Source organism: Panthera uncia, chromosome F1 (assembly GCF_023721935.1).
Source record: "Panthera uncia isolate 11264 chromosome F1, Puncia_PCG_1.0, whole genome shotgun sequence".
Lineage (NCBI taxonomy): Eukaryota > Metazoa > Chordata > Mammalia > Carnivora > Felidae > Panthera > Panthera uncia.
Window position 1 is genome coordinate 8926928 of NC_064813.1, and position 16094 is coordinate 8943021.

The 16094-nt window shown below is 38.1% G+C and overlaps 1 protein-coding gene across 1 annotated transcript in view; it reads right to left on the bottom strand.

Annotated features, from left to right (window-relative positions):
- The window catches only part of FMN2 (formin 2), a 346387-nt gene that overhangs the window by 2408 nt on the left and 327885 nt on the right, over nt 1-16094 (bottom strand). Inside the window, 1 exon segment of the mRNA XM_049635319.1 lies at nt 887-968. Within this exon segment, the coding sequence (XP_049491276.1) occupies nt 887-968 (82 nt within the window).

Here is a 16094-nt window from a genome sequence, read left to right on the forward strand (position 1 = left end):
ACTTACTCTTGTGGTACCAAGTGATAAAACCTCAAAACATTAAAAAAAAAAAATACTGACAGTGTGTCACAAAAGAAACTTGTGTTTTTTGTTTTTTGTTTTTTTTTCTTTTGAGAGTGTAAGCAGAGGACGGGAGAGAGAGGGAGACTGAGGATCTGAAGCGGGCTCTGTGCCGACAGCAGAGAGCCCAATGTGGGGCTTGAACTCACGAATTGTGAGATCATAACTTGAGCCAAAGTCAGACGCTTAACCTACTGAGCCTCCAGGGCACCCCAGAAAACTCATCATTTTTACCAAGCCCTGCCTCCCAGGGTGTAAAAGTGGTGTTTTAAAGAAAGTGGGTAAGTAGGAACACTAAATAAGCTTGTTGAGGTCAGGCTTTTAGTTTACAGCTGATATACAGCCAACTCTATAGAGCCATTTGTGAGTACAAGCCAGGTCTGAGCCCCCTGGTCTGAGCAAAGGACAATGCTACTACTACTCAGCATTTCCCATCGTGTTTTAGATCCCAATGGTGCTAATTCCAATTATAACAGGCTACTCTGGGTTCAAATACGGCCCTGCACTGGTGATACATGTGTAATGGAGAAAGTGAAAAATTGCTCCCCAAACCTCACCAACACACACACATGCAGGTAGATGCATTCCTTTAGGAGATTTGTCTTAAATCTTAAGCTCTGAATGTCGATACTGAGATTCTCTTAGCCTTTGAGCCTGAGCAAAAGCATACAGAAAAGGAGATTCTTCAAGTCAGAGCATATCATCCATTCATAGTTAAGAGGAAAATAATTAAGGTGTCATTATGTGAGTTTGAATATGTTGTGGAAATTATGTTTAAAAGCCAAAGAAAATCACAAGTTAAAAAAGGGGAGAGTCAAATACTTACAATTCCAGAGTCATGTCTTGGTTTTATTTTATAAAGTGATTTTCCCTTTTTCTGCCTACACACCTCTTCGGCTTCTTTTACTCTGGGTGGAGAGAAAACACATGTATTTAAACAGAGTCCTACATAGATCACTGGAATTCACCTTATGGTAGGTGAGCAAGTAGCAACTCATTAAGGATTTGAATCATTGGAGAAAATATCACATACACAAGAACATTATCTGACGTTTGATTCAAAAACATTGAACTAGAGGCTAACTCATTCACGGGTTCTCACCCTGGAATCAAAGGGGGTCAAATGGAATGATATACAAACACATGAAAATTTTTATATCTACATTTCATCCTACATTAAAGGAGTCTTTTGCAGAATAAATTAAGGAAATATCCCTCATTTTCAGCTAAGGGTACTGAGACTGGCTCTATTACATAAATCTGAAGCATTAAAATCAATCAATACTATCATATAAAAATTCATATGCCTATTTCAAATTATTTTAGATTCAATTTCCACATCACACTTACCCATGTCTGAAAGTCATTTGCAGCGAATACTTCATCAAGCAACAGAACCAACCATTTATTTGAAAACAGAAAGTAGAGTGCACAATAATAATATTTTGACACTTCTAGGAGTTATTTTTAAAAACACGCTCCAAGGAAAACAGCACCAAATTTACTAGACGTATAGTTAAGAAAGGATGTTGTTCAGAGGTAAGTTCTCCATTAAGTTCTGGATCTGCTATTTGATACTGGGTAATGTCCTTATACCATCAACTCTTGTATTCCCTCAAATAGTAAAAAGGCTTAATACTATTTAACAGTATTACTATTATTACTACAGAGTTGTTACAAAGATCAAAAATATTTTATTTAAAATGTTCTTTATAGGGGCGCCTGGCTGGCTCAGTCGGTTAAGCGTCCGACTTTGGCTCAGGTCATGATCTCACTGTTTGTGGGTTCCAGCCCCGCGTCGGGCTCTGTGCTGACAGCTCAGAGCCTGGAGCCTGTTTCGGATTCTGTGTCTCCCTCTGTCTCTGACCCTCCCCTGTTAGTGCTCTGTCTCTCTCTGTCTCAAAAATAAATAAACATTAACAAAAAATTTTAAAAAATAAATAAATAAAATGTTCTTTATAAACTGTAAAATGCTATAAGAAGTATATGTGATTGTTTTAATTAAACAAATAGTAAGAAATTTTAAACTGGGATTATACTAATAAAAAGGTTCCATAAGTAGGAAAACTAGCCTATCAGGTTAATTTATTTTTTATTATTATAATACCCTTGGAGATTAAAAGTGGAGCATTTCTGGAAAAACTTAAAAGGCTGTGACTTATCTTAATAAAAGATTTTTTAAATTCCGATCTTCAAGCTTATTTCCTGAAAGAAATGAATTACAAATATATTTCTTGAGCCCTGTGGTAAAAGATCTAATGGCAGAATTCCTCTGTCACATAACTGAATGAATACCTGTTTTGAAACAGTGAAGGCAGCAAATGATCCAGCATAGTAGCTATAAGATTGGTGCTAGAGTTTACATTAAAGCGTGACGAATGAAAGTAATTCCTTTTGGACATAAAATGCCTGAGTTGATATTATTAGTAATTCCAGAAAATGACGACAATTTAGAATATGCTCCATTGCAACTACTTTTTATTACTTTTTGTCCGAGCCATAAATTGCCTTTAATCCTTCCTCCAAACATTTGAAGACAAAAACATTTTCTTTATAACAAAGGATTGCAGGAGTTCCCATCTTCCTCTGAAATAGCTACCAGTAAATTTAAGTTTAACTATTTGGACGGGGAATTAAAAAATCTTTTTTTGTAAGCACTTAGCCAAAATCCAGTGGATCCCCTCTTAAAGTTACTTGGAGCTCTTTAAACTATTTTGTGACATTTATTTAAAAAAAAAATAAAGTACTTCACAAAAATTTAGATCACCAAAGCATTTTTATTTTCTCACTATCATATTTATTTTGCTTTAAAATTTTTTTAATGGTTCTTTATTTTTGAGAGAGATAGAGAGACAGAGCATGAACAGGGGAGGGGCAGCAAGAGAGGGAGGCACAGAATCTGAAGCCCGCTCTAGGCTCTAAGCTGTCAGCACAGAGCCCGATGTGGGGCTTAAACTCAGGAACTGTGAGATCATGACCTGAGCCGAAGTTGGACTGAACCACCCCAGTGTCCCTATTTTGCTTTTACAACACATTTTTCTAAGGATCACGGGAAGACAAATCTAATACAAACATATTTAACTTTACACAAAAACAAATTCAGCCATTCCTTACAGCAGAGATGACGAAAATTACAACGTGCGTCAAGGAACCCTCACAAGATTTAGCTCACTCCTTCATTTGACAATCATTTATGGAGCAGTAACTCCAGGCCACGCACTAGGCTTGGCTCAGTTTTATAAGGACCATTACATTCACTGTCTAATTGGAGAGCTACCCGCGTAAGTAAATTACGTGTGTGCATTAAGCACTACCACCTAGGATTGTAGAGGTTCAGCCATGTCCAGGAGGAGGACAGGGATTGTGGGAATCTTTCTGGAACAGGTTGACAGCTGAGCCTTGATTCAAAGAGAAATCTTAACTGCTCTTACCTTTCCCAGAAGGGGAAATGGGACAGAAGATGAAAGAAGAATGTGTGTAAAGACCAAGTGAGACAAGGAATACCACAGTGAGGTTAGAGGACATACACACTTCCCTCCCGTGCTGCCATGGGATCCCTACACCCTTAGAAGCCAATGATTGAACTGCCTTCTGCCTTATGTTCCGGTTTCTGACGTGCATGGCTCGGGTGAGTCAGTCACTGCATCCTAGGCACCTCTAGATAGGCACAAATAAACGATTTGGGGACCTGAGACCCTAAGCACCAGAACCTTAAGTAGTTGCTATTCAGATTTAAGGGCACAAGCATGGAACAGATGTTAAAATGCCGTTCTCTCGGCCCGCCTCACTCTGGTGCAAGCCCTGTAATGGGTGGGAATCTAAGCAGCACCCCAGAATGTGATGAACACGGCCAGCGGGCAACACTGAGAAACTGCACCCTGGCACCAAGGTATTCCCCTGGAACCCGGACTGGGCAGCCGCCCTGAGCCCCTAGCCACTGTGCTCCCTCACCCCTCTCTCTTCCCAGCGCACACTGGGTCCCAGCCCGTACCCCGAGAACTCGCTCGCTTCAGCACTTCGTGGAGTTGCACCCCTCCTAAGCTTCCCAGCAAATGTGGCTTCTTCCAAATGCCAATTTTATTTCAACAAAACTCTGACAACAAGACATTTTTTCCACACTTTAGGCAGGAAAAAAGAATGTGTCCCTGGAGGTGAGATACACTGCCAGAGTTGGCAGAAATAAGAAGCATAACAAGGGAGAAGCCGGGAAGGAGAGAGAGGGCTGAGGCAGCTGTCCTTATGAGCGTCTCCCGTTTGCTCTCCATCTGGGCGAGTGGGGCGGGCTCGTCGGCTGGCTCATCCAAGTTAGGCCTATTGAGTAACTACTTGTGCATGTTCCACCCTCTCTCCCTCCTGCCTCACCCCTCATTCAATCATGCCGAAAATTTCTTAAATTGAGAAGGAAAAAGATGTTTATCTCACAACTAGACATCGCAGGCTTTAAGTGAAAAAGCATGGTGGTGATAACATTTCAAACAATAAATAAAGACGACCACTACGTTCCTGTCTGGAAAGGAGATGGGGAGTGAAAACAGGGACGATTCTCGATCCTTCATTTATAAACAGAGAAAGGAGAGAGAGGAAACCATGGGTAGGCTAAAGAAGATAGTCCGTAGCTTTCAAACGTTGCCTGCACTTGAGTTTAAACTCTGATTAGGGTGAGGACTGGGATGGAGTACAGACCTTGCATGATTCACGAAGACATGTTCTTTTGAATCTGGTTGCAGCCACACAAAGGGGACTGCCGGGGCATTTGTTAATCAAGATTTCACCCTATTAGAGAACTAAAAAGGGAAGTAAAAAATTTCAGATGACATCTTTGATAGGCTCATTTAACAGTTGCAACTTCTAATCTGCAATCTAGATTACAGAAAGAAAATATGAGCAAAAACAAATCATATGATAATGAAAACTCTTCCACTCATCACCTCTAGTGATCTTGGAAAAACAACACAGAAAGCAGAGACTGGAAAACAGGAAATGTAGCATTGCCTTTTAGACCGAAGAGAAGGATACTGAGTGGTATATAATGGCTGTAGAATTTGACGTTTGTGCTAATATTTCGCTGTTAATAGCCTTTATTGTCTGCAGAACTTAAGAAACAAAACTAGGCTGAATAAATATTGAAAGTACATATTTACCCCTTAAATGAAAGGTCAAAAGTAATCCTAACATGAGACATTTTTTTAGAGGGAGACTTTAATTATAGGAAATAACCAAATGACATATACGGAATCAGGTTTGGCAAATAGAGTAGGTGACCAATTTGAACAAAATAATTTTTGTTCTAAGCAAAGTTTCGTTCAGGCAACAATCAGAAAGAGTGACATGAATCAATATGCGATTCCCAAAAGATGGAGACTTGCCCCCTTCAAGGGCCAACTTTGTATAACCAATTTTGAATAAAGCCTTTCTGAAAAAAATCAAACTTTTCTCTTCAATAAACGGAGGCACAATTTAACTTTTACTTGACGGCCCATGTTCGTCACTGCCTTCATCACTGTTGTAATGTGCTGATACAGGGCCACCCTCAAGGCCTCCTAAAATATATACCCATGTGGCAACTCACCCCTGCATGGACCTAACACTTGTACTTTGCTGTATTTACTTTGTGTCCACGTTAAGCTTTCTCTTTCTAAGATAGCAGGTTGTGAGCACTTCTCACTGGCACCAGCACGCCTGCCTCGAGTAGAGACTCTATCTTCTTCAATAATTTCCATCTTCTCCAGACGGGAAAACCAGATCACCAAGCTACTTTAAATGGGCTTCAAATTAGAACACTGAGTTCAATGCTAGCTAAACGAAGGGAGTTCCCGGACCTGGAGGCAGTGATTGTCGCCGCCACAGGCCTTCTCCCCACCTCCCACATACTTCAGGGCTCCCAGCTGTGTCTGGAAGGCTGGCAAGGCCAGAAGTCGGACTTACAGATAGGCAGGGCTTTAGGGCTCTAAAGGTCTAAGACTCTGAGATTCTAAGACGCTGCACGCCTCGTCATATTGTACCACCCAACAAGCTTACTCAGCAGGTTGTCCTCAAAGATGGAAAGTAATTTGGAATGAATATAAAACCTGAAATTCAAGCTTATCAAGGTAAAGATGGGTGACACCATTAATTGGTAAGGACAGATTTTGTAGGCCTACCTCAGGGTAGGGAGGGAATCATTTTGTGAGGAATAGGACTGTGAGATTATCTCTCAGATGAGACTGTTTTTGCAGTCCAGGGCAAAGTGACCAGAGAAAAACAAAACACTTTCAAGTATTAAAGCTTAAATTTAAATTTACTTTAAAAAACTTTTATATTACATTTATTGTCTAAAAAATAAAGCTGTAAATGTAACCTAAAAAATAATAGACTTTAATACATCTATAGGTTTTTTTAAATTTCTTATATGCAAATATCCTAAGTTGTAACAACTTCATTTGGTTTTAAGCAGTTATGGATTCAGAAATTATGAAGCACAGACAATTTGAGCCCCGGAGAATGAAAATATGAAAAATATTTTTTATCACACAGAATTTGCTGAAACTAATTTGCATTCCAATTATTTTTATTTTGGTATTTTTCAGAACAAATGGAAACTTTCTCAAATTTTTCCCTTATTATAACTGGGCACATTTAACCTAAGGGTTTTTCTAAACAAAGAGAGTGGTTTCTTATTTCTCTCCTAATAAAGATGTATTTTTATCTGCACTTCCCCCACTCCTCCCAGCCCCAGACTCATTTATTGTGAGGCAAACATATACAAAAAGTTCAGTGTGATTAAGTTTAAAGACAGTTTGTGAGATGAATAAGGGAGATACACTCGGCACAGAAACAGAGAAAAGAAACCAGACATCCCTGTAGCCTGCAGGCGGAATCATTTTATCTACCTTCTAGAGCAAAGGCCACGCTGGCCACAATCTTATCAAGAAAACAGATATGCTCTCATCATTCAGGGGAAGGAGAAAGGGAGTCACTTTTCTGCCACTAAACATTAATAATTTGGTTTAAATAAGTATCTGTGGCAGACAGATTCACTTCCTGCTGGCCCCAGTGAGGCTTGCCGTGAGCAGCCAGATTCCTTACTGGAGTCCACAGCCTGTGAGAGATTTAAGCGTAGCCCAGCACTGGCATGTCACACGCTGGAGATCCTGATACAGAGAAGAAGCAGCTAAGAGTAGACATAATTATCGTTATTACCAGTTCGCAATGTACTTCACTGAAACACAACACCATTGTGCCTGACTACAAAATGTACAATTTTCTAAGAGAAAAGCGAAAAAAAGACCCACATATAAACACACAGAGAAGAGGGGCCGTGAGAGATTCTAGACAAAGGCTGGTTAGGAGTGCTGGCTTTAAAGTTATGGGTGTCTCTCTCCAGGTAAAGATGGAAGTAGGTGTTAGATGCCTTGTGGAATTAAGGGTGATCTGGGGGAAGGTTACTCCTGGCTCTGTCTTCTCTCCCTTTGACCTTAATGATTTAAAATACACACACAAAAACATCACAAAACCCCTAGGGACACAATGGGAACAATCAACCAAAAATGTCACTTGTTACCCTCAAGTAAAAAGGACTTCAGTTTTCTCAAGGACATGTGAATTTCTGAATTTCATCACTGACAGTATCCAGCTTTTCAGAGAAACATTGCATTTGCACCTCAAATGGTTTCCAACTGTTTTTCTGGACACGCTTGCTCAGTCTCTTTTACTGCTTATTTATTAAACTCCCTCCCCCCACCCCCACCATCCAGGGTCTAATCTTGACCCTGTGGTGTCTACAGGCAATCCCTACGTGATAATTCCAACTATGCTGAAGACTTTCAGATCCACACCTCTAGTTCCAATCTTTCCCCTGAGCTCCAGATCCCAGTGGACATTCTTCTTTCCTTTCCCACTCAGGCCTTGGTTAAGGACATGACCATCCAGGGCACCTATCTGGATAGTAGATCAGTTTATCGTCCGATTCTTGATTTTAGCTCAGGTCATGATCTCACAGTTCATGAGTCTGAGCCCTGTTTAGGGCTCTGCACTGACAGTGCGGAGCCTGGTTGAGATTTTCTTTTTCTCTACCCCTCTTCCCCAACAAATAAACAAACATTAAAAAATTAATGTTTTATTAATTGGATTAAAATTAAATTAAAAAAAAGAACATAACCATCCATAACCATTCATCCACTGAATTCTTTCTTTCCCTCTTCACCAACCCTCCATGCATATGTAAATGGTAACAAGTTCCATTACCAATGATTCCTTAGTAATGATGTTTAAATCTGTCCCAACCTAAATTCCACTATTTCTGATTGTTTTCAAGGCTCCTCCTTAATGCCACTGGACCACTGCCACACCCTCCAGAATGGCTTTTACACTGTTCTAATCCATCTTTCACAAATTCCCCAAACATGGGAATCACATCTGAGCCACTTATTCATTTGCCAAGAAAATACTAAGTTTCCTAGTGAGGTATTCAAGGCCATTTACAAGTAACCTAATTTCTCCTTAGTCTCCACAATGTTCCCTGGGCTCCAACTATGCATAACCACTAATCATCCCTGTAGGAGATCTTTGCTAGATCAGTTTCTATGGGACTACCCATTCTCTTTCTTTTCCTTCCAAGGGTCCCTCAAGTTAAGCTCAAAAATACCATCCTATAGAAAGTATATAGGACCCTCTAGGAAGGCATATTTTAAAGACTTACAGCTACATTTATGTATCTGTCTTTTGCCTTGTTGAATACTAAGTTCCTTGAGATTGGGGATCATGCACATTCATTTTTACATTCCCAGGAATAATAATAAAGCTCACACAGGTGAGTATTCACTAGACATTTGAAAAATAACCGAATAAATGATGATGAACAGAGAAACTAAGAGTAAGCTAAAAAATGCACGGGGATAAATTTTGACCAATAACTGGGACTTTGATTTAAATATCTTTTTTTTGCCTTCTTCTTCCAGTGAACTCTTAAGCAATGAGTCTGGATGTCCAATTCACATACTGAGCAAACTATGCAGGGTTCTATCTGACTTGATCTTTGAGTTTACTGATTTACTACTATAATTCCATCCATAAATAACAATTTAGTTGTGAGTACACATAAAATTTATGAAAGAATTTAGTGTATCATATTCACTTTCTTCTATCTTATAGAAAAACTAAGTTTATATACACTATATGAATCATTAGAAGTCTGTAGGATTTAACATGAAATCATGTCAAACTACTCTCACTAACTCTTATTAGCTCCTAGGTTAGTGGAAAAGATAAATGACATAGATGTAATACATCTTCTTTTCAACAAAGCATTTGAAGAATCTCTAATGGGATGTCTGCAGACTGGAAAGTGAAATGATAGGTGAGAGGACACTTAGAAGAGTTTATGATGGTCAAACATACTAAAGAAACATAACAGGGTGTCACTACATCTGGTTACGTTCTTGCTTTAAAAAGCATCCCATTGAAGAGGATCGAGCATAATTAACTGGCAAAATTTATATGAGACAGGTTAATCTGAGAATGGAGAAAACTGTCCTAGCAATCACAGATGCCAAAAAATAATGGAGATTTTTTTTTATTTGAGGAAAGTGAACAGTAAGCCAGTAATGTTTCAGACACAGTGAGTGCTCCATGTGACCACCTCATCCAACCATCTGGCAACCAGGCATGAGAAATGTCATCATGCTATTCTAGAAAGGAGGAGCGTGGGATTCAGAGAGGTTCTTGAGGTCATATAATAATGGAATGAGTGATCTGGTCAACTTCAGAGTCTGTACTCTTGCCATATCATTCTCCCTAGAAAGGGTACAAAATCATGAGCTTAATGTCTACTTATTAGTACTGTAAAAATGGTATTCCTATAATGGGAAGTGAATTGGGATAGATGATCCTCATTTTATTTCCCAAGTTCAATATCTTTTTCCCTTTAGAGAGCTTCCACAGAATGAGCATCTTAAAAGACACTATGATATAAGCTCCTTGAAGGCAGAGAACAGAACGTCTTTCCACTCCATTATCCCATGCCCAGCACAGCACCTGGCTCATCACTGTAGCATCTAACACTTACTAAGGACTTATTATATGCCAGGCAATGGGCTAAGGAGATGTTATCTCCTCTAAATCTTGTAATATAATCCCATGGGTAGATACTATGGTTACTCAACTTCTACAATGAGGAAACTGAAACTTAAAGTGGTCAAATTATTTGCTCGGGGTCATACGCCAAGTTGTGGCAGATCTGTGGTTCAAATCCAGACAAACACAAAAATCCACCTCCAGAGTTCTAATTGTAGCCACTGAACTACATTGTCTTCCACTACACAGACACATGTGGAAGACGAAATATACAACCATTTATACCTTCCTCTTTCTATTTATTTCCATTTATATATTTATCACATATTTATATATATTTCCATTCACTATATTAATTTGTATTATTTAATTTTTATTTATTTAGAAGTATTTGATCCTTCAGACTGAATCTTTTAAAACTCTGAACATATAAAATGTGGCAGTTTAAAGTGATTTTTGAGAAGAGAAACTATTTACAAAAATGGACACATGTGTTTTACTAGATACTGGGGAGAAGCACTACAAATGGACAAGTTTTGAACTTTATTCAAGGAAAAGTATTAATGGAAACACAATGGGCTATAAGCATTCATCTCTGAAAAAGGAAAGCATGTAAGATTGTCTGGATAAAGCAAAACTACCACCACATTTTCTTGATCCTAATTTTTTGGAGAATTTTTTATGTGGTTCTCTGAATAAGATATGTGAATTGTAATCAGTACAAATCTAAAAATACAGAAGAAAGAGAAACTTTTCCAATGTTTTTTTTTAAAATACAAATCCTCAAAATAATTGGAGATTAAATTTTAAACTGTAACCCAGCGGAGGCATTTCCAAAGACAGGGAAGTCAACACACACTTCAAGAACGTCCTGGTGCTCATTGGTGATCTCATCTGATACAGAGATACAAGTCTGTAAAATTCAGGACAGCCAGCCTATTTTCTTAATTATAGCACATTGAAGTGGTCTGGAACTGAATAGCAATAGGTGGCTAGAGTCTTGGGTAAGCATTGGAAATGCTAACATTCTGTGCTGCTGAAGGAGACTACAGTTACCTCATGGCATCAACAGCAAGATTCACATTCCAACTGTGTAAATGAAGTGACTCAAACTAAATTCTGTCAAACCAAGAGTATCCTTTTTTCATGTTATGCCACAAGGAATTTAACATGGTATCAGAAAAAAAACGTGAGAAATGTGGAAGTCACTATTTAGAACTTTTTAAAATACAGGATTTTTAAACTCCTGATCACATATTTTTCATCACTAATTTAAAATCTCTGATCTAGGGAAAAAAAAAGAGGTTTGTTTTTCTCATGGATCATGAAGTAGAGGCTATTTTAATTCTGTATTAGAGGTAGACTCACATGGAATTTACAGAAGTAGTTCAGCTGATGTGCCCTTTATCTAAGTCCCATAAGAATGACCATCTTCTTTTTGTATATATTGAAGATTTTTAATCTCCTCAATGAAATGGTCAAATGACAATCCCTTGTTCTACAAATTTACGACAGCAAATAAAACAAAATTCTGTCATACATGATGGCCAAAACTATTACAAAATCACATGTGACAGCAAAATTAATCTTTTATTACAGGAGAAAATGTTGTTTACTACATTTGACATTTTTCACGTGAATATCATTTTACTGTTTCCACATGCTATTTTCTTAATGTCAGTGATTTTTTTTTTGCATGTGGTTCAGAAACATTTTTGATTATAGCTAGTGAGAGATAAACTTAAGCTGTTGGTACGTACACTATGGCTTTTGTTTTGACACTTCTCTAGCAAAAGATGACATATATGAATAACTTGGATCCTATTTTTTAAAGACTTTTTTGGGGGGTTGCAGGGAGGAATCCAAGGGCTATTAGACATGGAAATTAGTTTATAGAGAGTTTATCACATTTCCTCCCTGTAAAACTCATAAAAGAGTACAACAAAGCTATTTATATCATGATGCTTTAGGATTATGCAAGAGGAAGCTCAGCTTAATTAAAGGAAAGATGTGGGAGATACAAGGCAGGAATGGGATCAAGGAAACATACATAATAAAGGAGAATAAGGGTCGTGATATTTCCTCTCCTGGATTATTCCTATCTGGCTAGAAATATGCTGTTTATCCCATCATCATAAAACAAAACAAAAAAAACCCCATAATTCACCTTCCTCTCCAGCTGGATCTTCTTTCCTCTTTGATTCTTTCTATGCACAAACTCCTGTGGACCCCATTTCTACTCTTTCTGCTCCCATCTCTTCAGACGTCTGTCCCCGGCTACTAGCAAGAGACAGCTCTTGTGGATGCTATCATTTCCTTTCAATTCCAATTCCAAGGCCACTTCTTTGTTCTCACCTCCCTCAAGTGAATACCAGTAGCATTTTACATGGTTCCTCTTGTAAGCTCTCCTTCTTGAAGCCCCTTCTGTACTCTGTCTGTGAGGCACTCTCTCTCTGCACCCACCTTTCACCTATCTCTCCTTGCTTACTCTGTTTCAGCAACTTCAGCCTCCTCCCTAAACATGTTCATTCCTGAGGCTCTGTACTTGCCGTTCCTCTTGTCTGGAATGTTCTGTCTCCAGATTTCCCTCACTTCCCTCTCAAGTCTCTGCTTATAGTCAGACAACCACCTCCTACAACTCTCTTTTTGCTTTGCCCTACTTTATTTTTCATCTGAGCCTGTATCAGTCCTGTTGTGTATTAATTTAGCTTCAGAAGGCCAGGATTTGGTTTTATTTACAACTCCAGTGCCTGGCATAATAGTAGTCACTTAATAAATACTTGTTGGATGACTTCAGTAAGATATGTGGACAAGTCATAAGTTCACAGTGAAGAATGCAAAACCAGTGTTCAGAGATGGGAGAAAGTAGAAGGTGGCACCCCAGGGAACAATTATAAAGGCAAATTAAAAGTTGAGGGGTACCTGGGTAGCTCATTTGGTTGGGTGGCCAACTCCTGATTTTGGGACAGGTCATGATCTCACGGTTTGTGAGTTCAAGCCCCGCATTGGGCTCTGCGCTTGGGATTCTCTCTCTCCCTCTCTCCTTGCCCCTCCTTCACCTGTGCTTTCTCTCTTTCTCAAAGTAAATATTTTTTTTAAAGTTAGATAAAAGCATTCTTGACTTCTCATCTCCTTCATGTTTCCCAGGATTTATCTCAGAATCTCCATTCCTTAGAGAGTCTACCTTAGGTTGGAGAAAACTGAGTTTTAAATAGTCCAACTAGGAAATTTATTCTAGAGCACAAAAGATGAAGGGTATGGCCTTGCTAATACTGAAAGTATTAAGAAGTTAAATCAGTTGTGTAAACCATGGTGCCAGTAAGGGCACAGCTGGAATAACAGATGATGTGGCCTAGGCTGGATGGGAAGCTATATGAATGCATGAATGGATGGATGGATGGATGGATGGATGAGTCAGAAAAGTCCAAAGAGATTCTAGAACAGTTAGAAGAACCAGGAATATTAATTGTGTCAGCATCTTCTAGAAACCTTAAATATTTGAAGACAATTACATAGACAAGGGATTGGATTTATTTGTGTGGTTCTAGAAAGAGTAGAATTAGGGCCAGAGAGTACAGCCAGTCAGCCAGATATCTGTTCATTTTGTAATCCTTTACCCGATCCCCCTCAGGCTAGATGGATTACAGAATTCAGAACCTTTCTAATTTCAGACAAAAATATGGTATATAACACTATCCGGTTGGGTCAGATATAGCATGGAGTAATCAAACATGTTAATATTTCTGTAGTAAACATATGAACATTCATACTAAATGGGATGAATAAAGACTATATATAAATAGTCTCATATAAGTTGAGTTTGTCACAAACTTATGAAAAAAAAATGTTTGGTTTCAGAGGTGTTTTGGATCTCCAAATTGTAGAAAAGGGATTATAGCTCTGGACTATAAAATTATAAATAAAACTGTATCTGTTATAATACTTGTTCTCAATGTTTATGAACTCCATTATTCCTATTAGGGAATTCTTTAAACCCTCAGGTGGAAAATAGGAAATGGCCATTAATAATTAAGAATTTGGATGTGAACACTTAATTCTTAACTTTTATTTGATCAGCATCATTAGGAAATTTGTTTTTAATAACTACTCACAAATGGTAAAATATATACTTTACGGGAGTCAGCATATTTTTTTTTTCTTTTTTACATGGTCCACCAGCTTTCTGATGGTCATGTTCTCACCTTTCTTAAGCTACGAGGTTGTGCATGGTCCTTGAATCTCAGGTGAATGTTTGAGACACAATAAGAGACCATAACCAGTGGTAAAGTATTCTGTGAGTCCTTTGTCTTTTTCTTCATTAACAATAGATGAAGTAGGGAACTTTAAAACATAGGAGCCAATTTAAGCTTTCTTCGTAATAACATCATTTTCACTTACTTGGATTTGTATTTTTTCCTGAATGGTTATGTGTGACTTCCAATAATGCCCCATCCATCCATCTGCTTGTCTGCCCATCCATCTGTTCAGCCATCCAGCCATTTATCCATGATATTAAAATAACAATTACCTTTCTGTCTTATTCTCTAATTAGTCCATAATGTCATCATTACCTATCTTTAAGTTCTTACTTTAGTACTCTGTACAATGGTTCTTTTATTTCACCTTTGTAAAATGAAAACATTAAAAAATAATCAAAGGCTATAGGAAATAAACCCATGTACCAACTCAACATGGAATTAAAAGGGCTTCTGTCCTAAAAACAACACATGGATTTAAGAATACATTAATATCCACAACTAGAATAACTTTTTAAATGAAAGTTTTTAAGTTATCTGTGAGCATCTGAAATTCTCTTAACTGCTAAAATATGCTTTTTCCAACTATTCTTCAACTTATTTACCTCCTTCATACATTTGGAAAACTTTAATGTGGCCAAATAGAATTTTGTTAAACTTTCCTAAAAAGTTTACCCCTAGGCCATAGGAATTCAAACCAAAGAGGTTAATTTTTAAAAATACTTTTATCTCATAAAGTTAAGATCAACTATGGATATGTTTTTATTTCTGATGTTTTATCCTTGCAAAATATGTATTGCCTAAATGTATAATGATAATTAGATTTTTTAAATTTTATTTATTATTTTTTTAAGTTTACTTATTTATTTTGAGAAAGAACATGTGCAAGTGGGGGAGGTGAGAGAGAGAAAGAAAGAGAGAGAGAGAGAGAGAGAGAGAGAGAGAGAGAGAGAGAATCCTAAGCAGGCTCCATACTGTCAGCATGGAGCCTGATACAGGACTCAATCTCACGAAACATGAGATCATGACCTGAGCTGAAGTTAAGAGTCAGACACTTAACCGATTGAGCCACCCAGGCACCCTGATAATTATAATATTTTAAAGATTAAAGACTTAGTACTGCTATTCCTTTCCTTTTCTGTACCCAACAAATTTTAGAGGTTGATCTCTACACACTTTTGTGACAAATTAAAGTTTAGAGGACTAGAGATTTGTCACATGCAAACTTCTATTTCTGGCTATTTTAAATTCTAAATAAAGGTCTCTGATTCTGATAACAATTCTGATCTGTGGTTTTCTCCCACACCACCAAGCAATTTATTCAATTCTGACACAGAGATAGCATCAGATCCCACAGGTTAAGGCTCAGCTCCATAAGACTGCATGCCCCCACCCCCATCCCTGCCTCACTTCAGATGTCTATAGCAAGAGCAGGTTACCACCTGTGCTTCTGACCCATGAGCTAGAGATGGAAGGTTCCAACAACCCCCTCCTTGGGTTCAATTAATTTGCTAGAACAGCTCATGTAGCTCAAAGAAATATTTACTTACTAGATCACCAGTTTATTATAAAAGGAAATAATTCAGGAAAGCCTGATAGAAAAGATGCATAAGGCAAAGTAGGTGGGTCCTTTGGGATTTTAGGAAGGCTTTATTACATAGGTATGGTTGATTAACTAATTGGCCATTGGTGATTGATGCAGCTCCTCTTCTCTTGTCAGAGGTCAGG